Raw genomic sequence first — 22,953 nt, 5'->3', positions numbered from 1 at the left:
GGGGGGGAGGAGATGCGGCCGGCTGCGCGCGGGAGCCGGGCGCGAGCAGAGCGCAGCCGCGAGGGAGGCGCGGGGGAGGCGAGCCGGAGCCAGGGCGCTAGCAGCAGCCGGTGTCGGCGGGGAGCACCCGGGCGCAGCCGGAGCCGCAGCCGCGATGGCCGTGGCCGTGGGGAGACCGTCTGTGAGTGCCGGGCCTCGCCTCCCTCGCGCGCTGCTCCTCGGGCGCGGGTGGGGACCACGGCGGCGCCAGGCAGGGGCTCTGGATCGTGGCGGCGGTGGCTGTGGGTGTGTGCGTGCATTTGGGCGCGCGTCTGGGGCCGAGGGAGGGTGAGGAGCCCAGACACTCAGTTACTACGTGATGCAGCGGCGTGTCGCTCGTCGTACCCCTATTCCGGGGATGTGGATGAAAAAGGACCCCTCTCCTGGGTTTCCGTTCAGCGGGTTCCTTTAGCCGCGGCATCTCTCAGCCGCCTCCCTCTCCCCGCGCACACCTTCTCCCTCGTGACAGTGGAGAAGGGCGCCGGGTGCGGGGGTTTCCTGCCGGCTCCCTCGCGCCGAGGGGCGGCCAGGGCGTGGGAACTGTGAGCCGAAGCGCGGTGTCCCACGGCCGTAGAAGCGGTCGAAGGGTGGGATTTCCGTGGTGGCCTCCCCAGTGCATTGTGAGATCCCGGACGCCCTCAGGCATCCACCCGGGCGACCGGGCCCTGCCCAGGATGTGGACAAAGCCCCGGACACACACACACAAAGTTTTCAAGAGGCCCCTTGTCGGGGCGGGTGGAAGCATTGAAATGCGCTGCGGCCGGCGGGCCGAGGAAGCTGCACCGCGAGGAAGAGGAAGGAGGGCGGGCGCGTGGAGAACCGGGGGCCCGCGGCCGGGGCGGAGGGAAGGATGCGCTGCCCGAGTGTGTGGGCCAGGCGGCCGGGCAGGGGCTGCAAGACTCCGGCCGCAGCGGAGCGGGAGGGTGCGGTTCGGGGGCTGCCCGCATCCCCGGGTGAAAGGCGGAGGCGAGGGGCGGCGGCGGCCTTTGCTTTCTATTGAAAGGAGCCGAGCTGGGTGGGAGAGGCGTAATCCTCTTCCTCTTTCCCTTTTTCTTGGTCGGTGTTCAAAGTCCATGTTCGCCTCATGGGCTTTGTAGGCGCCTCGGATGAGGTCCTTCCGCGTCTTCCACCTCTTCTTCCGTTTTCAAGAGGCCCCTTGTCGGGGCGGGTGGAAGCATTGAAATGCGCTGCGGCCGGCGGGCCGAGGAAGCTGCACCGCGAGGAAGAGGAAGGAGGGCGGGCGCGTGGAGAACCGGGGGCCCGCGGCCGGGGCGGAGGGAAGGATGCGCTGCCCGAGTGTGTGGGCCGGGCGGCCGGGCAGGGGCTGCAAGACTCCGGCCGCAGCGGAGCGGGAGGGTGCGGTTCGGGGGCTGCCCGCATCCCCGGGTGAAAGGCGGAGGCGAGGGGCGGCGGCGGCCTTTGCTTTCTATTGAAAGGAGCCGAGCTGGGTGGGAGAGGCGTAATCCTCTTCCTCTTTCCCTTTTTCTTGGTCGGTGTTCAAAGTCCATGTTCGCCTCATGGGCTTTGTAGGCGCCTCGGATGAGGTCCTTCCGCGTCTTCCACCTCTTCTTCCCCTTCCCAGCTGTGCAGCTGCAAGTGGAGGCTTGAGAGATTTTGTAGTTCTAGACAAGTCTTGCGGAGGCACTGGAAGCCCTGAAACCCCAGAAATGCAAGACTGTGCTCTGACTCCCGGCCCTTTCCCCTTCCCCTCCTAACTCTTCCCTAGATACCCACGCCTTTTGCACCCCCGCGCCCCCGCCGCCGAAGTTCTCAGGGTCCTTCTGAGTTAGTAACAGCCGCGGTGTTTTCAAAGACATTTTCCATGGCCAGAAAATGTAGAAAATGTGCAGTGGTGATATGGAAGTGTAACTGTGGGTCTTTTAGGTCTTTAAAACTCTATTTAATGACATACTCTTAAGAATTCTGGTCTTCTCTTGCACGCAAATTGTGCTCTTGATAATTAGTGGTCATAGATTGTTGTTACCGAAGAAATTTGCATAGTTTTTGGGTTAATCCCTTTATTTTTCTGGTGAGGAAATTGAGGTCCATTGAGGTCAAGTTTATCTGGTTAAATTGCTCCTCCGTCCTCCCCGCCCCCCTCAATTCCATGGCATAGACTCAGAGAATTAAAACAACAATATCTGCTTTAGATAAATTGGCAAGACAGTCTAGGAATGCAAATATTCTGAGTGGAGAGTGTCTTTTTCAGTAACACCTATTGCTGGCACATTCTCTTGGGGGAGGTGGAAGAAATAATTCGTTGCACATTTTCTATAAATTAGTTAGTTCATATATGTCAGTTAAATAGGAACAGTATGTGTATTTAAGATTTAGTTGTGTGGCCATAATCATATCCAACACCAGGTCTGCCACCCATATGTGAGCTTAATCCCACAGAATTCTTGTGTAAGAAGATACACATTAGATACCCATTAGATAATAGAGGGGATTTTTAAAAACTATATGTGTACAGAGGAGGTGACTTCTTTCTGCACATTCTCTGTTGTTGCTGGAAATAAGATTAAATTACAACTTAAAAACAATTTTTTTTCTGAGTTGTATTTGTGATCAGAAATTGACTACAAAGTTGAAAGTCTTTTAATACACTACAGGAAAACATGTGATCACATTTGCAAGGAATTGTTGAACTGTTTCACTTTGTTCATTGGGTTACTGTCTTAATCTTCAAAACAACCCAGTGAGTGCAGAAGATTCTCCAAGCCCGGATCCCAGTGATCTGCACTGCATCTTTAACCTTGGAATTCTCTGCCCCTTTAGTCCCCTATCTATTCTATGATTTGAACAAAAGAAAGGAAGAGTTTGCTGAGGGAAAAGGATCACTCCAAAGCTGATTTATATATGAATGGAGTTTCCCTCGATACTTCTTTGAAGTAAGATTTTTTAAAAAGTTGTCTAGGAAAACATGAGCACATCTCCTTTCCCTACAAACTGTCTCTCCCGTCCAGATTAAAGAAAAATTCAATCTAAGTAACTTGTTCTGAGTTTTAGAAATTCTTGCATTGGAACATCTTAGTGTGATATCCCGGGTATACATGACATTTTGATGGACAAAAATGATTGTATGTCGAATGCTGTGTTTCCTGGCTTATGAAGTGGTTATATTCAGTTACAACCATTTAAGCCTCAAGGCTAACTTCAGATAGGAGGGTACTTAAAAGAAAAAATCTTGGAAAAATAGAATTGAAAGATAATATGAATTTAAGTGGCTTTGTTGTTGACTGCAAAACAAAAGTTTCAGTTTAATGTGATACTGTTTATTTCCATTTTAATCTCTAGCCCTAGCTTCTCCATTTCTCCACTGATGGTTTTAAGGCTTGGCCCTGAGAAGACCCTGAAGCACAACTGCTTTTTCCAGAGTGTAACTGATGATTAGCAAGAGCATTTCCACATCCTACCCCCTCTGCTGGGATGTATCTACATTTTGGACAAATTAGTATTTTTGCATCTAAGTTGTAGGGCAGCTATTATCTTTATTTTAAAGGGAACATGATAATTTACTCTACCTAAGAATCAGGCTTTATGTAGCTGATCCACTCTCTCTTAAGGTGTGGTGTTCATCAAGATGTGGATTCTAGGAGTTCAAAGCAACGATAGAGGTCATTTGGTTCAGCCTCCTCCTCATTGCAGAAATATTTTTTCCTTTATCTCTAACAAAAGGTATGTGTTTCAGCTTTTCCAGTGGTGGAGATTTAGCTATGATATCCTTCAAGAAATGCATTTAATTGTTCTTCTTTCTGTTGAGCCAAAAGAAATGGAAAACCAAGTTCACTATTCACTCACTTAACACTATTTTTATTGAGTGCCAGGTACTGTTCTAGGTTTCGGGGATACAGCAGTGTACAAGAGAGAAATTTCCTTCCTACCTCAAGCTTTTATTTTCTGAGAGATATAATGTCTGTGTGTATTAAAGTGACAAATTTCAGTGGAGTGTGTAAAACATTTAGGGAGAAGGGGGATTATGTGCTTATTGCTGAGTCAACAATTATGATTCAGATAAAGGATCTCATCTCTCAGGGGATCACTGTAGACAGTTATCTAAAGCTTTGTCTATCTTCATCTTTGGGGGTTGGGGTAGGGGGAAGGAGGTACTGACAATGAAATGTTATTTTTCCTTGTTGTAAAGTTGCCATTTCTGTGTCTTGAGGATGTGGTCCCAGATGGAGAACTCTGACTGTTGTACCTGGAAAAAGATTAATGGAGCTGAAAAAGGTCCAGGGGAACGTCATCTAAATCATAAAGGGGTTGTGATCTAGGGGGTTCTAATTTTAAAAATTAGAACTCTTTAGTCAGTGGTATAAATACACACATTGAGGCTCTATAAGCAATTACTAAGGAATGTAAGAAGTAATTGAGGTGTAGTAGTCCTGCCTTTTTAAATCTTTTGAAAGCTGTAGATGAATTTTATCTTCTAAATTATCTTTTTAAAAAATGATACGTGTACACTACAGTGAAAATTAGACTCAAGAAATTGATTCAAAGAACAAAACTACCCATATCGCACCATCTCGATATAATAGCTCTTAGATTGTTTGTGTATTTTCATCAACTTTTTGAGGTTTATATCAGCAAACATAACCCATCTTGAATAAACTGCTACTTAAAAACCAAGTTGTGTGTTGGATGGGCCTTGTCCGAGCATTTGAACACTCTTATAGGGGAAGAAACAATACTTCATGTTTGGTTATGGGCCACTCTATGTCTGTGTCTAGACAAAGGAACAAATGGTTGTGGGACTGTGCTATTTGCATGATTTGGATGGCCTACTTTGATTGATTGCCAGAAGACCAAGTGTTTTTACTCACTGATGATGCTACACTAATCATTATTACCGGGTTTATACTCTGGTGCAGGGTACAGAGTTTTCTGTGCCTGTTTCTCTTTATATACCTCAAACTTGGTTGGGGATCGAGGCTGCTAGGATTTTATTGTTTTATCGAGATCTGTCTTTCATAGCCTTAGCTAGACTTGTCTAAACTGGGATCATCAAAGCCGAACCATTATTTAAACAAAGACCCAGCAGATCTAAACCCTTTTTCCCAAGGAGACCTGCTTTACAATATAATTGATACCCGCTTTGTTTTACTTTTTTAAAAATCCAGATTGACAGAAAACTGCTGTCCAACTAAACAATACCCTCCCTGACCCACTCAGGCCCTGCTGGCAGCCCATCAATGCAGCTGCTGTTGAACATAAAAACAATACTTGGGCTAAGGTGATACATACAGGCTTCTAAAAAGAATTTTTTTTTTTTTTGTCCTTTTTGAGACCAGCCGCACCGCGCTCAGCCAGTGAGCGCACCGGCCATCCCTATATAGGATCCGAACCTGCAGCACGAGCGCTGCTGTGCTCCAGCGCCGCACTCTCCCGAGTGCACCACAGGCTCGGCCCTAAAAAGAATTTTTTGAGTGATCTGAAATAAAATTTGTATCATCTCAGACCTGGCCTGAGGAGTCTGTTCCCTGATATGACTAAAGCCATGGCACTAAAGCCACCATTTTTTAGGATTGGTGGCAGTGAGTGTGAGCACATTGCTCAAGTCAAATGATGCAGGAAGTCCAGTTGTGTGGATATATTCTGTCTACGTGCTGGACTGTGACCCTGTGGGATGGAGTGGAATGTGTTTAGAGAGGGGACAGGCTCAGGTAGAGAGTTTGGAAAGACATGCTCTAAAAAGAACATCTTTGGTACCTAACAAGTGGAAGCTTTATTCCTGCCTTTTTTTTTTTCTCATTTATTATGCAAAAAGGAAATTAAAGTATACATAACAAAATTTACCTGCTTGCTTTTGATAGTTAATAGTCCTTTTGGGAAGAATTTATGATTTTCTTGCTTTCTAGTTTATTTCTTATAGAAGTAGAGTCACAATAAGATAAGATAGCTTATAAATTGAAAAACAAAATCACCCTCAACACCCTAGCACATCAATAATCCTTCTTGGCTTTCTAATCCATATGTTTTTATCAGACATTTCTATGTGCAGATGCTGAAGTTATGGTGGTGAGTACTTGAGGTGCAGTCCCTGTGGCTCTTAAGAAGACTCTCTGTAGGATGAGTAAGCAATAGAATTTAGCAAGGAAAGTGAGGCAGGGAGGTGGCTGTGTAAAAGTGTTTCTAGCCAAGAGAGCAGCGAGTGTGAAGCTCTGAAAGTGAGGAAGAACCTCATAAAGCAATCCAGTGTAGCCAGGATATCAGTATGCAGGGTCAGGCATAGAGACTGGACAGACATGAGTCTGGGGAGGTGGGAAGAGACTAGATCATGCTGTGCATTCTTTATAGACTTGTATTTACTATATAGCTCTTTAAATACTTTACGTCATATCCACCCTTTGCCTTCAACTTAAGATATCCCAGATTTTTGAAATTGGTTGATGGAAGACACTGAAAATCTGCAGAGTACTAATTCTTCAAGATTTGGTAGAGTAGAAGGGAGATGAGAAAGGATCTGGGAATCGATATCTTTCATGCTTGAATTGAGCCCTTAAAGAATAGAGGAAATGAGGACTGAGGAGGGACGTAGAGAAGGAGGAGGGATCTAGTTGCAACATACAACAACAACAACAGGTCTTTCTCTGTCTAGTCTGACGCATTGAGCCTTTCCAAAAGATAAAGAACTAGAAATTCCTATTTTTTTTAGACACTGAAGCAACTGAGTCCTGAAGGGTGGGGGTTGGGGGAGGATGGTGGGACTCTTCCCACCTTGGATTTCAAGTGGCAGTCAGTGTTGTTTAAAAAGGAAATTTATAACTCATTGGATCCTATGAGAATAGTAGAAAATTCTGTTAAAAGCCAGGGTTCCTTTAAGACTTAATGTCTTTTTCATTCATCTCATCTCTTTGTGTACTGTTTTCATACCAGTATAAATTTTGTGAATCTCATTAAGAGTACCCATTAAATTTACTCAGACCTGCTGTTGGGGGGCGGGAAGGCTTGCCCGAGAACCTCTGTGCACAGAAAGCCTGTTCAGCATCTCGATTTTTAAACTTATTCTATTCAGACTATTGTCAAGACAATTATTATACTTTATCTTCACAAAATACCTAAGAAGTAATGTAGACAAACTGAGGCATGAAAAATTTGTCACTTACCTAATCTGGTACAGCTAGTTAGTGAATGGGAGAGTTATTAAGCTTTGGAACCAAAGGCTCTTAGACCAACAGGCATATAGACCTACCATCTGTATCAGCTAGTTAAGGCTAAATTATATTGAGGTAACAAATTGACCCCAAGTTTTGGTGGCCTACACAGCAGAAGTTTATTTCTCACCCAGGGTTCTTTCTGTTCCATCCTCTGAGGCCAGCTCCGTGCTACACTGACTGCAGGACCAGCCTGAGGGAGCGTGGTCTGTCTGAACATTACCAGCCTCGTGGCAGAGGACAAAGAGACATGCTGAACCTTGAGCTGACTTTTCAAGCTCTTAGGTCACTTCCATATGAATTTCTTTGGCCAAAGTATGGTCACTCCTTAATTTAACAGGATGGGGTGGATAATCCTTCTGTAAAGAGTAGCTCTGCGAGTCATTTGTCCAAGCTTGATGGCCATGGGATGGGGAAGCAGATCCTCCTCTAGAGAGAGGCAGTCAAGATTTTGAATGATAATTGTTGACCACAGTATTCTAGTCATGGAATTTACTATGAAGGCAAGCGTCTTTATTATCTTTTAAAAATTCTCTCTGTCCGTAATGATTTTTCTCACTCTGTATTTGTCCTTTTCTGATTCCAGTTGGACACAGTAGAATGGTGTGTGTGTGTGTGTGTGTGTGTGTGTGTGTGTGAGAGAGAGAGAGAGAGAGAGAGAGAGAGAGAGAGAGAGAGAGAGAGAAGCAGCTGGAATGAGCTGAAGGCAGAGAGTGCGTTCCTATTCACTCATGACTAGCTTCCAGTGGCGGCATCACCAAGTAAGTAATGGGGGACGACCTTCTGAAAGACCTTCTGTGCTGCTCTCTGGTGGTCCCAGCTGTGGGACTGTTCTCTCTGGGAAATGGTTTTGAGGCCATCAGGACTTCCAGCTGCTTGACAGAATTATTTCTCTTGGGGTGCTTCCAAATCAGACCTTTCCCAGCCTGTCTGTTCCTAAACACGGATGCCTCTGACAGCACCCGGCTTTCCCTTGCTTTGTTTTCTCTCTATGGAGAGGCACTAATAGGTAGCATTTTGGTCAAGAATGTGGACTCCGAAGCCTGGCTGATAAGGTTCTAGGCCATCTGCTCTGCCATTTAACTAGCTTTGTGACTTTGGGCAAGTTACTTACCTAATCTGTCAAGTGACAACAATATCTCCCTCAAAGAGTTACAGATTAAGTGAGTTAACGCACACTCATTCCTAGATTATTTGTCCTCAATAAAAGCTAGTTTTCTGGGGGCAGTGAATGCTGAAATAACAGCTTTATACTGAAGACTGGGCTCAAACCAGAACTGCCACCCCACCTCAACCCACCCTATAAGAATGGAGCATTTTCCCCTTACACACTTGAAACGTGCAGGCTTCCCATTTTTTAGTCAGAGCATACTTTTGAGGTTCAGATTAAACATACTATCAGCAAAGCTTCCACTTACCAGTGCAGGTTTTGGTGATTTTTCTTTCTTTGAATTCCTGTAGTGATTGCCTACAATACTTATGTGTCATCCACATATCACTCCAGAGTCACCCCCCCTTTTAAGTTAACTTTTTAAAATAAAAATGAATTATCAAATATAGTTGTTGATTTTTTTTTTAAAAAAGGGTATTACCATAAGCAATGTATTCTGCTAGCCCTCAACCACATTTATGCATTCTTAGTCTATATTGCCAGACTTAAGGAAGGGACTACGTGTTGTGTACTCCCCACTAGTAAACATTTGATGGAATGAGTGAAAAGTCATCTTTCGGATCAATTGGCTGACACTTGCATTCGATAAGACTTGTGCTGACCCCATATCCTCTCAGTTCACCTTTTCTTTCCAGCTGCTGCTGTGGGAACCTCAGCTAGGTGTAGACCTCATATCTCTACTTTCTGTACCAGGCTCCTCTATATAGCCACTTGGGTTCTGCTGAGCACATAGGTTTATTCTGACCCATGTGCATTTCTGGATTTCCAAAGGAATTACCATCCCATGGGGCAGCCCTTGATTGATGGGGCTGGAAGCTGGTGGGTAAATACTTCTCTATTTTGTCACTAAGTTGGACAGTACTGAGGTATAGTCTACATGCTTTCTCAGGGGGTCCTATGTGGGCCCCAGCCTCAGCCCACAGAGATGATTAGCTCCATAATCACCTCAGAATGGCTTTCCCTCCTTCCTTGTTTCTGTCTTTCTAGTCTCCTATTCCTGTTCGCCTGGATCACTTCCCAAAATAACTAAATGCATGCATCTAAGCCCTTAAGTCCTTCCATTTTGGAGAAACTGGGGTGAAAGAAAACACCTTGTTTCCTGGTTTGGGGCTCTTTTTTTGCCTTATGCAAATAAGGGAGTATGAATGTTACTTTTACAACAAGCTAAGCTATTGATGTTGAAAAAAGCTCAAAGCAAACTGAACTTTTACTAGGTTTCACTACTATTTCTTGGAAGGCAGTCTTCAAATTTTTATAAAAACTGGACTCAGAAAAGAAAAAAATTGAATGTGTCACCTAAACTTTTTCATAATTTTCATTTCTAGTTCTTTGGAGTGGAACTCTCATACTCTGTCAGGCTAGAAGTGCTTGCTTTTGAGTGTGTAGTGCCTACTTTGTTCTATAACTTGTTTAATTTACCTATTTCAAGTCAATTACATTTTTTTATATTCTAGCACTAGATACAAAGTGAGTGGGAGAAACTGGTTTTGGTACATGAGCTGTGAATTTGGGTCAAAGCTTAAAACTTTTGAAAAAATCAGAAATTTGTGGGCGTACACTGTGTAGATTAGAAAAATAAGGTAATAACTCTCAAAACAACTTTAATTAGCTAATATTGAGCAACTTAAAGGACCCAGATTAACTTAAGTGTCTGTTAAGAGTTTTTAGGATAATTGTTGAAATGATCACATCACTTTGTTTGAGCCTAGCCCAGAGGCAGTTTGTGAGCGTGCAGTAGAAATCCTTGGACTACGTAAACCACGCTGATTCATTCTCAGGTTCTCTCCCGATTTGTCACCTTTGCTCTCATTCTTTGAGGTGTTTGGTTTGACTTCTTATGTGGGTGGACAGTCTAAGACTTGTACCTTGGCCTGATGGAATAATTTGATTGCTTATCTATTACATAACTCTTTTGTTTTCAAAGCCTTTTCCAATCCTTAGTCAACCTCTTAATCGCTTTCCCCTTTAGAGTGTGTTAGATGGTCTGGAGTTGAAGCACAGTTTTATCTCTGAGCCCTCTGAGTCCTGTAAAGAAGACTTTTAGTTGTTGGTGATCAAATTTACCCCATTCAGAAACTACAATTCCAGGGTATTTTATGAACTTAAGGCAGCCATTGAAATTACTAGTTAATTTGCTGCCACTGGCTGTTGCTCCAAAGCTGGCTTTTAAGCTGTGTGGAAGAGGACCTGAGTCTAAATTGAATTTTAGTACCCAATCAAAGCAAATGAAGACTCTCATTGACTTTATGTAATGGAGATTTATACAGGTATATTGGGGAGTTGGAGATATGGCTAAATATTGCTAAATCTTCTCTGTCTTGAAGAACTTGTGTTCTTATTCCTCAGTGGCTTTTCCTATTTTTTGTTCATTAAGTCAACACACACTGAGCCTCAACCAACACTATGTACAAGTGAAGATGTCAGAACTGTCTTCCTTCGCACTCTCCCACCAGACCAAACCAGAACTAGAATCTGTCTTGGACAGATGGATCTCTCTGTCACTAAGGTTCAAAATCTTAGAATAGGCTTGAATTCAGGGGTAAGCTATCAAGTCTTGTTTGTCATTCCTTCCTCATGTCTCAACAACTCATTTGTGATCATACATAAGCAACCAAATGGATATTTGAGGACCCTGTATGTTTCTAGCACCATGCTCCATGTTGGAGAGTGAACTATTTAGTTGAGGAGAAAAGATAATGCTCAGGTAATGCTCAACTTCGACAATTCAGAAGGTCTTGTCAGGCTCTTCTCACCAGTATGCAACTCTCCTCTTTCTCTTAGATAGTAAAAGTTGGGAACTTGGCTTAGCTTTCAGAAAGAGTAGTGCCCATTTTACTTCCCTTTTCTTCCCTCTTTATAATGTAATTTGAAGAGCATTGGAAAGGTAACCTCCAGCTTTCTTTCCTCCCAGGCTACTCTTAGAAAGTTATTCTTTTGGTGTAATGCAGGGATAAAAAGGGCATACCAAAGGGAATTGGAAAATTGTATCAGGATCTGAAGGGACTGTTTTCAAACTCTCTGCCAGATTAATTTGTACTCAAGCCATTCCCTCTACAAAACATTCTGACTGCCCAGTATGCCAAGTGCTTTTGACTAGTAGACTCTTGTAGGGCACATGTGCATTTCTGTACCCGCCAACAGAGTTGTATGCTTACAGGGTTGTTTGTTTTCAAACCTGGTTTTTGCCAGTTATAGAAATCATTATAATTGCATAATTTAATTTAATGTTCTGTAAATCTCTGAAATATAAGTGCAAAATTCGAGTTGCCTCTAAATTAGATGCTTTGGAAAGATTTTACTAAGGTTGAGAATTTTGCTAAAATAAAACAATTGTGAATTTAGTATAGGTAAGATAACTAAAAAGGTGGAGAAAAATTGTAAGGAGCTAGAAAGAATCTGCACTCAGATTGCATAGAAAATACTTTTAAATTCTGGCTCCACTTTGAAGAAACAAACTAGAAATTATATATGATGCCTATGGATTTGTGCTAGAAAGTCACCCTTATTGGAATTCCTCTGACCCATTATGATGCAAAAGCCTGGGCCTTTTGTCAAAAAATTGGTGAGTAAATGTGGTTAGATGTTTTAAGGTAAAATCAAATGTATAGGCTATAACTTTTTAAAATTCTAGTTTTTGAATGCCTTTTTGATAAATTGCCCAACCTCTGCTCCTAATAGCCTCGGATAAAGGGACTTGTACTTAATAAAACAATCATCCCTCCCAGCTTCTGCTCCCCCATTTCCATATTCTAACACATGTGCCCTTTGGTTGAGGATCATTGTGTGTATGGGACTATCCCCACAGAGGAAAATAGGAAAAGAAGTTTGAGAATTACTATTTTGTACTGGGTTGAGATGCAAATATACAACGTATCATTATTTAACTTCTTTTACACCCTGAAGTAAGTGGTTATCAGTTTTGTTGGTTTGTTTTTTTCTGATACCAGATGTTGGGAAAATAGAATAATTTAATCAGGCCCCCTCACCTTAGGTACAGTTGGGGGTCATGCAGTGCATTCTTTGTAAATAAGTTGTGTGTGGGTGGAGTTAATGCACATGGGTGGTGCCATGGCTTGGCTGGTGTTGACTGCCTGGGGTGGCCAATGTGTGTGCAGTCATGCTTTCCAACCTGCGGCTTCCAAGGACCTGTTTGCTCGTTACCTAGCTCATGGGCTTGCATGTGAGGGGTCTGGGGACTCAGCCTGGTGTGTGAAGGGTTTGTGACCCAGTTTGGAACGGGCTTAAGGGGTCTGTCAGCTCCAGACCCAGCCCTAGCTTGACACCAGATTTTGAGATAAAAGGACACTAGAAATATTACCTGTTTAATTAGTTTCTCTTAGGTTAGTCCAAAATAAAGGGAAATATGGTTCTGGAGGCAAAAAAAAAAATTACATTTTGGAAAGGCAAGGTTATTTTCCTGATCCTTAAATTCTTTCTTTGAGATACACATTCAGGAACACACACACACACACACACACACACACACACACACACACACACACACACATGCATGTAGGCACACACCTGTACATGCACAAAATAATGGATTATTCAAAGATGTACTCAATCTGCCTTAGAGGGAGAAACTATCTCATTGTATGTAGATGAAATCTGAGGCCAGTTATAGTCAGTCCTGGGATTTTGCATTCATTCAAGTGCCTTGGCTTTTGGGCCCAAATGGTGCATTCCAGCTATCCTTGGCTAATCTTTCATCTACAATTTGATTTCTTTTTTAATCCCAACCACGAAAAAAATTAAGTGTTTTAAAAAAGCATGTAGAAAGTTGTTTTTCTATTCCAAAATGAAGGGAGTAGGAGGAGAAAACTTAAATTGGAAGTTGAAATGTATGATTTCTCCATTTCATAAACTAAAACTGGAGTCATTTTCAGGCTTTTTGTTTTTGTTTTTAAGTATACTTTTGGAATGTTACTGCTAACTTGGACATTGGCTTTGCCACTACATTCATTGCATACACCATAGTGATTTCCTGATTGAAACTGTGCAATTCCACATATTTTTCCTGTGATAGATTTCAGTAGGTAAAAGTTGATCTTCACAACTTTGTGAGGTTGGTTGATTAGATATTATTCTTGACCCAATACCTTCAGCCCCTATCAGAGATGATCTTAAAGCCAAGCCTTCTGACTGTTGGTTATTCCCTCGTCATACCTTATAGAGATGGAACACTAGGCTGTATAGAACAGCGCTGTCAGAACTTTCTGTGATGATGGAAAATGTTCTACTGCTGCATTGTCCAATATGGTAGCTACTAGCCATAAATGGCTACTGAACGCTTGAAATGTGGCTGGTATAGCTGTGAAACTGAAATTTTTATTTTGTTGAATTTTAATTAATTTGCATTTAAACAGCCATATATGACTAGTGGCTACCATATTGTATTTGTATAGTGCAGCTTTAGGAGTATAGTCCAGAAGTATTTTTAGTCTGATCTTTTTCTTTTTCTTTTTTTAAGAAAAACTTTTTTATTAATCAAAATTCCAAACATATTCAAGGTTAGAGAGAATGGTATAATGAACCTTCTGTCCCATCACCCAGTTATGAATTCATGGGCAGTCTTATATCCTCTATTTCCCATTCTCTCTTACTGCCTCCTTACCTTCTTCCGCAAATTATTTTGAAGTAAATCTCAGGCACAGTCTGATCTCATTTTAAAAGCCGTGCTGGTCACCTGGGGAAAGGAGAGGAATAAATCTGTGATTAAAACAAAAAAAAAAAAGACAAAATATATGGATGGTAAAAGCTATGGATTTACAAAAATAGGTAATGAGTATATAGATGTGTGATATTCTGTGTGCTTGAACTATTTCGTCACCATCATCATAGTAATAAAAAGCCAAGTTTGAACTCAGAGATGGAACAGTCACTGTGCCAGGCTTCTCTTACCTGTGCTTATATTGAACTTTGGGTTTATGCATAATTTAGAACACAAACATTATTCATATGCACTATTTATCGTTGAGCTTCATTGAATGCCAGCAGTGCTGTAGAGTTGTGGGACCTTTAAAAGGTGGAAAGAAAGCTGAGGATCATTTTTAGGCCAATCTCCTCAGAAAATTTAGCTCCAGAGAGCTAAATAGATTGATTTGAGCTCACCTCAGTGGTCCAGTGTTTTCTGTATGCCATACTTGCCCCACCAACTAATTCACCGAGTTAAAACTTGCAGTGCTAAGTCACTCTTACTTAGTTTTTTAAAGAGCGGATTGTTATGACCTCTTTGAGAGCAGAGGTGTTATGCTTAAGTCTACTTGCGGTACCGTAGATACTCTTGTTGGAGAGAAGTATTTCTGTCATTAACAGTATAAAAGAGTCATTTATGAAATTTCATCTTTTGGACTGAGAATTTATGCCTATTACTGGTGGAGGTTATTATAGGAGATGCCTGTTTGTTTTCTTTTTGCTGTTTATAAAAGGAGCCCTTGTAGCAAGCACATTTTAGTTATGTGGATACACTGAAGGAAATAATGCTTGCATCAATGATATTTAAAAGTGCATTTTCCTCACAACATAAAGCAAGAATTGCTGCTGGGCTTTTGTAGTTGAATTTAGGAACTAATAATGATTTTCTTTCTTATGATAGAGTGCAGAATATGTATATTCTAAATTTGGAACCCTATACTTAGGATCTCAGGATTTAAGGGGAATGAATTTGTGTGGGTCAAAGGATCTTGTATCATCAGAAATGCTCCCATGCCTTGTCTCAGCTGTCCTATTGATGGAAAAAGATAATGTGCTTTAGAAGAAGAGCTATATTGAATTTTTCAGCAACATTCTGAACAACTGCAAGCCTTCAGCTGCAACAGGATGCTTTCTCTCCAGTAGAGTCTGCTCGTTGTGTTCCCTCAGTCTTTTGTTAACCATGTTCGAGCTATATTGAATTTTTCAGCAACATTCTGAACAACTGCAAGCCTTCAGCTGCAACAGGATGTTTTCTCTCCAGTAGAGTCTGCTCGTTGTGTTCCCTCAGTCTTTTGTTAACCATGTTCCTGGGAGAAAGGGAAGGTCTTTGTCTAATCTCATCTTCTGTGTTGCAGTTTGGTCCCATTTGCTTTATTCTACAGTTAGTGGAGATAGCGAATTGTTGGATAACACCCTATATATTAATTTTATGGCACTGACTAAGATTTATGCCATCTTTGCCAATAATATTCCCATGAAAAGAGCCTTATATCCACTTGACAAGAGACATTTGAATCCATGGTAGGCTATTAAGAAGAAGATTTGGGAAGATGTCAGTCCTATCAGTTGTCCTTTTCATGCAGGGTAGACACAAGAAACTAAGGGTTTCAAAACGACTATGACCTGATTAGGCAAATATAGCAACTATTTTCAGCAGAAAGGGCACAGTTTTAGTGTGAGTAACAGTTTTTCTTAAATGACTTAAGTTTATAGATTTTGCAATGCTTTTATTATAGACCAAATTTAAATCTAGCATTAAAACATCTTGAAAAAGAAAACAAATTTACGTAGTTTAGATCTCAATGCTTGTAATTTATTACAGTTGAAAAATGCTTAATGTGATGTAGCCATGACATTAATGAGAAATAGAAATTTATCTTATGTATTCTCTTTAAAATAGTTAATGATCAATAGTTTATCATGGTTCTGGTAGGCTACAATTAGGTTGTGTATTGAATTTTTGTTGGCATGGTAAGATAGTAAGGGAGTCAAATACATAAACCATCTTTGACCAGGGTGAGCTTCATTATTAGCTCATTTATTTGAGGTAGAAAAAGTACCAAAAAAACAGCTCTCAGATTCTTCAGTTAAACTGCTGTAACTGGGCAAGTACATACTGCCTTTTGGCTCTGGCTAGAGACGAGGGCCTACTGGTGCCATAGTTTTCAATATTTCAAGAGAAGATGGACATTTAGAATTTGAGGTGAAATTTTTCCACCTGCAAATGTTGGCAGCATTAAGTCAAATATTTAAAAAATACAGTTTGTTGTACCCATAAACACATTTGTGGGTTGTCTCTGCCAATTTGCAAACTGATTTCCATTGGAAATAATTCATTTATTTTTCTTGTATTTGAATAAAGCAACCATTGAAATTTTTTTTTGTTTTGTTTTGTTATTCTTTTTAGAATGCTTTGTTTGTGGAAATGTGCTTGTTTTTAAAATGGAAGTGAAGCAAGTGCTTGATCTGACATGAAAGTGTGGAGGTAGTTTGAGGGCAGCACCAAAACTTTTAAACTCTTTCCTTAACAGGATCTCTCCATACAGGTTTGAGCCACCGGAGATCAAATTGGGAGAAATAGAAGCAGTTGATGTTGTGTTGTGAGCAGAACCCGCAGCAGAGGGAGCGGTAGCCAAGTCAATGTGCCTCTGCAAAAACATGTGCTATATATAGCGAATAGGGTTGGATTTTTTATTTTTGGCTGAAGTCCAGTGACAGTTAATGGCTGTTCCTATAGGCTGTGAAATTATTTATGAATTTGGTGGTAGGATGATATAAAATGCAAGTGGATATAGGCAAGATAAAGTCTGTTACCAAATTCTAATACGTTGCTAGTTCTAGAGCCAGGAGGGAATTTAGAGGACACCTAATCCAGGGCCTTCCTTTAAGATGAGGAAACTGAGGCCTGGGGAGTTAAGTTGAGGCTTAAATTTCTCACTAATCCTTCCCTGCCCAGCAGAAACCCCAGAACTTTCCCTTCTTTTTCTCTGTTCTTCTTCCTGCCTATAGAAAAATGTATCTTCTGGGAACTATTAGTGACAATTACAGTCTTAGAAAAATAAAAAAAGGTTGGGCCGGCCCGTGGCTCACTCGGTAGAGTGCGGTGCTGATAACACCAAGGCCCCGGGTTCGGATCCCATATAGGGATGGCCGGTTGGCTCACTGGCTGAGCGTGGTGCTGACAACACCAAGTCAAGGGTTAAGATCCCCTAACCGGTCATCTTTAAAAAAAAATAATAATAAATAAATAAATAAAAAAGAAAGAAAAATTAAAAAAGGCAAATGGCTAGTAAACAGACTATTTAGAANCAACACCAAGTCAAGGGTTAAGATCCCCTAACCGGTCATCTTTAAAAAAAAATAATAATAAATAAATAAATAAAAAAGAAAGAAAAATTAAAAAAGGCAAATGGCTAGTAAACAGACTATTTAGAAAACGTCTTCCTGGGGAGTTGATTTAGACTGTCTTCCTAATTGTTTGAATATTTTTATGGATATAATTTCTGTTGTTTTTGTATGAGTTTTGATCCCTTTCTTTCCAAAATCCTACTCTTTCAAGTTTTTAAGAAGCAAAAAACCAGTTAGATCCTTAACAGTAAAAAAAGAAAAAAGTGTCAAAATTGCTGTTAACTCTGCAGAATTTCCTGGTGGTAGGTTGAATCACATGAAATAGTTGATATTCAGCCATGTCTGAACTACAAAAATGGTAGTTTCGTACGATTCAAGATAGTAGCTTGAGCACAAGGGTAATAAGGAGTCTTGGGGTATCTTCCTATTCTTAAAAACATCCTTAACGTTTTACATGGTCATTGAACGTTCAGCCCCTTTCAATTTATCCTGTTCAGACACTTTTATGCCAGAGCGTTTTTATTGAGAAATGTGGAATTGAAAGTTAAAGGTTCTATGTGCACACGTGGAACAGTCTTCCTTCCACATGTTATGTTTGGCTGGAAACAGCTCCCTTTCCCTGAAGAAAAGACTTTCCAGCTAAAGTCTGATGCTGGATTTGTTTCTAATTTTTTTGGCCAACAGAAGCAAGTTGGAAATGGAAGTGCTTTTCATGCTCAGTCTTGGTCAAGAGCACGATAGTTTCATATGCAGTTATTAATATTACAACTCATATTGAGGATCTATTCTTGAAAACATTGCCTTGTTGTTATAATCATATCCTTTTGGTTTTGATTTGGGGGAGGGGGTGAATGGACCCACAGGAAGCAATGTCATAAACTTTAGACCTTCTGCTAGTTTTCTAAATCGAATCCACTGAATATTCGTTTGGTCAAACTAAATTTGATAAAAGAAGTGGCATTTTAGCATTTTGGAGATTACAAAAATAAGTATAAAATAAGAGACATTTCAGCCTAACTTTGAAAGTTATGGAAAATTTGAGATGTTGTGACCTCTGAATCATATTTCAGGCCCCTAACCAAATAAAATAAATCTTTGACTTTAGGCATCAAGGGAATTAATAAATGTATGCATACTCATTTTTCTTAAGAGATTAGAGAAATCCACCCAAAATCAGTCAATAGGAGTAAGCCAAACTCTACCAACTTCATGATTCATCTTAAAAGATCAGGGTGTACCATAGCTAAATAAACACGATTAAAGACACATCACAAACAGCAAGTTGGAAGTGGGATTTTTCTCTACTACTTTATTTTTTTTATTTTTTTATTTTTTTATTTTTTTCCTTTTTGTCTTTTTTCGTGTCCGGCAATGGATCGCAACCCTCAGAAAGTAGTTTTGTGTCTAAAATAAACAAGATTCATGTCTCAAGAAAGCTGTGTTCTAGAGAACTCTATTCTTGGCTGACTTATACCTACCCCACCTCTTACAATCTGATTTCTGATTCATAACCCTTTATCTTTAAGGTCCAGGAAGACCTGCGTCCTGAGGAGGTCACTCAGGAGGAACCAGTCTTTGGAGTAGAATGTATGCAGCTTATGTTGCAAAAGTTTGTTTGAGCTCCAATTATCAGAAAAGTGTGATAATTCCATGGTTTTCCCCACCTCATTTTGATACCTCTGGAAGTCCCTAAATTTACTTAACAGTATTTCCCTGAAGCTATAGATCAGTCGATTTTTTTCCCCCTAGCCCAGGAATGTTTTAGTATTGCTTAGGTACTATAGTTTAGGCTGTCAAATTAGTTCAGTAATTTAATTTAGTAAACTCCATTAACTGATATTTTTCTATTGCAAATTAATATATAGGTTATCTCTTCAGATATTATATTTTAAACTTTATGCATATTAGCAATCAGTTAATGTGATAAGACCATTAATTCACTCAATAAAGCATTATTTGGGGGGGGGAGGTAGCTGGCCCATATGAGGACACAAACAGTGACCTGTAGCATGCAGCACCAAGCTCTAACCAAGTGAGCTAACCGGCTAGCCATATCTTTTTTTAAAAAATTTTTTCTTTCTTTCTTTTTTTTTTTTTTTTTTGCGGCTGGCCAGTATGGAGAAGCATTCTTAACTCATAAGATTAACCAAAGTTTATTTATGCTATTGTTAGATTATTTGTGTGTGTGTGTGTATTGTTAAATAAAATTTATGGGGGGACATTGTTTTGACTGATATCCTGCACTAGGCTCAAACAGACCAGACCAAACCAGAATGAAGTTACTCCCGCTAGGTGCCATGTATTCAAACTGAACTTTAAAACAGGCCAGATTTCAAAAAACCAGGATATTCACAGCAACCAATCAGGAGGAGCCCAGTTTACCTGAGCCAGGATGATAAGGAAGTCCCCTCTGTTTAAACCCTGTAAGGAAAATAACTTTGTAACAAAATATTCTGCTTTCTTCAGCCTTTTTCTACCCATGAAGCCCACCTCCCCTGCTCAGCTCATCAGATCACCTTTCTAATTTTAGATGAGATGCTGCCCCATTCATGAATCACTGACAAAAGCCCACTGGAGGGCTGGCTAGGTGGCTCACTTGGTTAGAGCACAGTGCTGATAACACCAAGGTCAAGGGTTTGGATTCCTGTACTAGCCAGCCACCCCCCAAAAAAGGAAACAAACAACAACAAAAAAAACATCTGGAGCCTTAAAATGAATTTATCATAATTTTATTTTTTGACATATACAGTATATGCATCATACAGAGTATCATAAGTGTATTGTGAAGCAGATGTAGAACATGTTATAAAATATAATAATTGTAGTATTTGGACTAATTTTTATTTTATTTTTTTGGCAGATGCCTGGTATAGGAATTGAACCCTGGACCTTAATGCTATCAGCATTATGTAGAGTAATTTTTAAAAATTTATCTCGTCATCTTTTTTTTNAGCCCAGGAATGTTTTAGTATTGCTTAGGTACTATAGTTTAGGCTGTCAAATTAGTTCAGTAATTTAATTTAGTAAACTCCATTAACTGATATATATATATATTTTTTGTCTTTTTTCGTGTCCGGCAACGGACCGCAACCCTCAGTGTCACGCCCGTACCGGACCGGGACCAGCAACGGTGATCGCAACCCTCGGTGCTGCGCCCGCACCTCACTCAGCCAGTGAGCAGGAACTGGTCTGTATGTGGGATCCGAACCCTCGGCGGGAGCGCCGCTGTGCTCCCAAGCGGCGCACTGTAGCAGTGCGCCACCGGGCCGGCCCTTCTCTACTACTTTAAACCAGAGGGCTAGTTAGAATTCACTTATGACATTTTCAGGCCCTTTCTGACCATTAGTTAAAAATTCAAATGCTCTATTCCAGTTCTTAAAAAGCATTTCATAGTACTTTTGTACAAACTGTAGAACTGAAGGCCCCTTTTGTTGGGATAAAAGTTTTTCCAAAGAAAAAAAGATATTGAAGAGGCTGAATCTATTTTTTCCCCTTAAATTTATTTCTGCAGAAATGCCCTTCCATACTCTGTTCCCTTTAGGGTAAATAAAGGCTTAGCTCCCCAGGATAGCATCCATGCCCTTCCATGACTTGATGCCTTCCTTTCCATAACCCCCATCAGGCTTCTTGCAGGGCGCTGTATGTGTCTCCTTCTCTCACACCTCTGTCTTTGCACGTCACCTAAATGACTTTCTCCTGGCCTCTTCTACCCTCTCCACGTACTCATCCTTCAGGACTCTCCAGGCTTCTTAGCTCTCTCCCTTACCCAGGCAGAGTTAGGAGGACTCATTTTCTGAATTCCCATTTATTTTAGGCTCCTTGGGACAAGCAGATAAGCTTGTTCTACCATAATAGTTCTCATGGCTTATTCTTGTTTGTATCTTAAGCACAGCATAGAGTGGTGGCTGGCACAAAGGAATTTTTGAATGAATTCTTCAAAAGTAACTGTGCAGTTACAGTCTCAGGTCTCTTCCTATGTAGAGGGACTTAATCAGTAAAAATTGCTGTGGGCATAACATACTAGAAGATTACAGAACAAAGAATTTAACCATCTGCTAAATTTTCTCCAGGAATTCTCACAGTTATCAATATTTAGCAGTTGAGCACTGACAGCGGGGGGCTTTGCGGGGCTGAGAGTGAACACAAGCAATGTGTTAAAGATTTTAATTTTCACTTAACATGTTTCTAGTCTCAGCCCAACTTTTATTAGCTCTGGATTGCTCAGACCATACCAATTGGAATTGGCAGAGTATAATATAATTCACTCCTATCAGTCAGAAAATATTGCAGGGACGGACGAGATAGCCTCAGTAAATGGTATAGGTAGTTCTCTTTGATGCTGTATTCAGAGCTTTCCCCTGGGCTTATTTTTCCTAATAATTGAAATTATATGTATAGCAATGATCCCCAAAGCTTTTTTGTATGGAAATTAGTGGGCTGCTTTCAATATTTTCGTTTTCATCACTTATTACCTTCCAGAGAACTGACAACATGCTTGATGAAAGTTCTAGAAACAGTAATGTGACAGGTGGTTATTCATAGGTATCTTTGTCCTGTAGAAGTGGGAATACAGAATTCATGGCAAAATAAGTATTTATGTTTGAAAATTTATGTATAATATCTATATGTATATCTTATATAAACATGCTTAAATGTCTAGCAGAACTGACATTGAATTGTTAGAGAAGTACATCTTAAATATTGTCTATTGTGGAAAAAACTGTACTAGGCACTTCATATTATCTCAGTTGAAACTACAACAAGCATATGATATAGACATTATCCGCTTTTTATAATTAAAGAGGCTTAGAAGTAACTTGCCCAAAGTTATTCAGCTGAAAAGTGAAAGAGCTGGAGTTTTTACTTCTGACTAACTCTCAGCCAACGCCTATTACACTATTGCATGCTGCTTTATATCCCTATCACTTAAGAGATTCAAATACTAAATTTAAAAATAACACATGGACTTCATGCAGACCTGCCTGAAATGTATGTTTGTGAAAGGAAACACTAATTATTTTTAAAGTTTAAATACTTTTATGCATTGTTTTGGAACAGAATACCAAGGTAGTTGTTTTATTATGATCTTTGAATCTTGCTGACTGTATCACAATACTTTTGAATATGCCAAGCCTTTTATGAGCTTCTTAGAAAGGTAGTATTCACTTGGGAAGGTGGAAAAAAGAAAACCACTTTAAAATGGATATGACTTTGGGGCTATTCAGTGATACCACCATTCATCCTGAAAGAAGGCTGGATGAGCCAGTGAAGGTCTGGGTATGAAATGCCAAGTGGTTGTCACAGTACTTCTGACCCATCAAGCTCTGCACGGTCCTTTTTTTAAAAAACAGGGCTTTTAAAATATGGGGATGCAGTACTTTTCTAAAGTAATAGTGAAGTAAAGATGGCTAATGGCTCAAAAGATACCACAAGCTCTACATGGTTATGATCCCCAACTACCATGATTTCATGAGGTTGGACATCTTTTCTTATGTTATTGGCCATTTACATTTATTTCTCTGCCAATAATCTGTTCACATCCTT

The 22,953-nt window shown here is 40.6% G+C and overlaps 1 protein-coding gene across 1 annotated transcript in view; it reads left to right on the top strand.

Annotated features, from left to right (window-relative positions):
- Window positions 1-86: 86 nt before the first annotated feature.
- The window catches only part of LOC103604150 (septin-11-like), a gene marked incomplete at its 3' end in the record, with an annotated part of 63,501 nt that continues 40,634 nt past the window's right edge, over window positions 87-22,953 (top strand). Inside the window, exon 1 of the mRNA XM_008588736.1 lies at window positions 87-181. Within this exon, the coding sequence (XP_008586958.1) occupies window positions 155-181 (27 nt within the window). The remainder of the gene's footprint in view (window positions 182-22,953) is intronic.

The sequence above is a fragment of the Galeopterus variegatus genome, unplaced genomic scaffold (assembly GCF_000696425.1).
Source record: "Galeopterus variegatus unplaced genomic scaffold, G_variegatus-3.0.2 Scaffold5001, whole genome shotgun sequence".
In the NCBI taxonomy this organism is placed as follows: domain Eukaryota; kingdom Metazoa; phylum Chordata; class Mammalia; order Dermoptera; family Cynocephalidae; genus Galeopterus; species Galeopterus variegatus.
The sequence above is the reverse complement of the archived record's forward strand: the minus strand, read 5'-3'. Positions and strand labels throughout refer to the sequence as shown.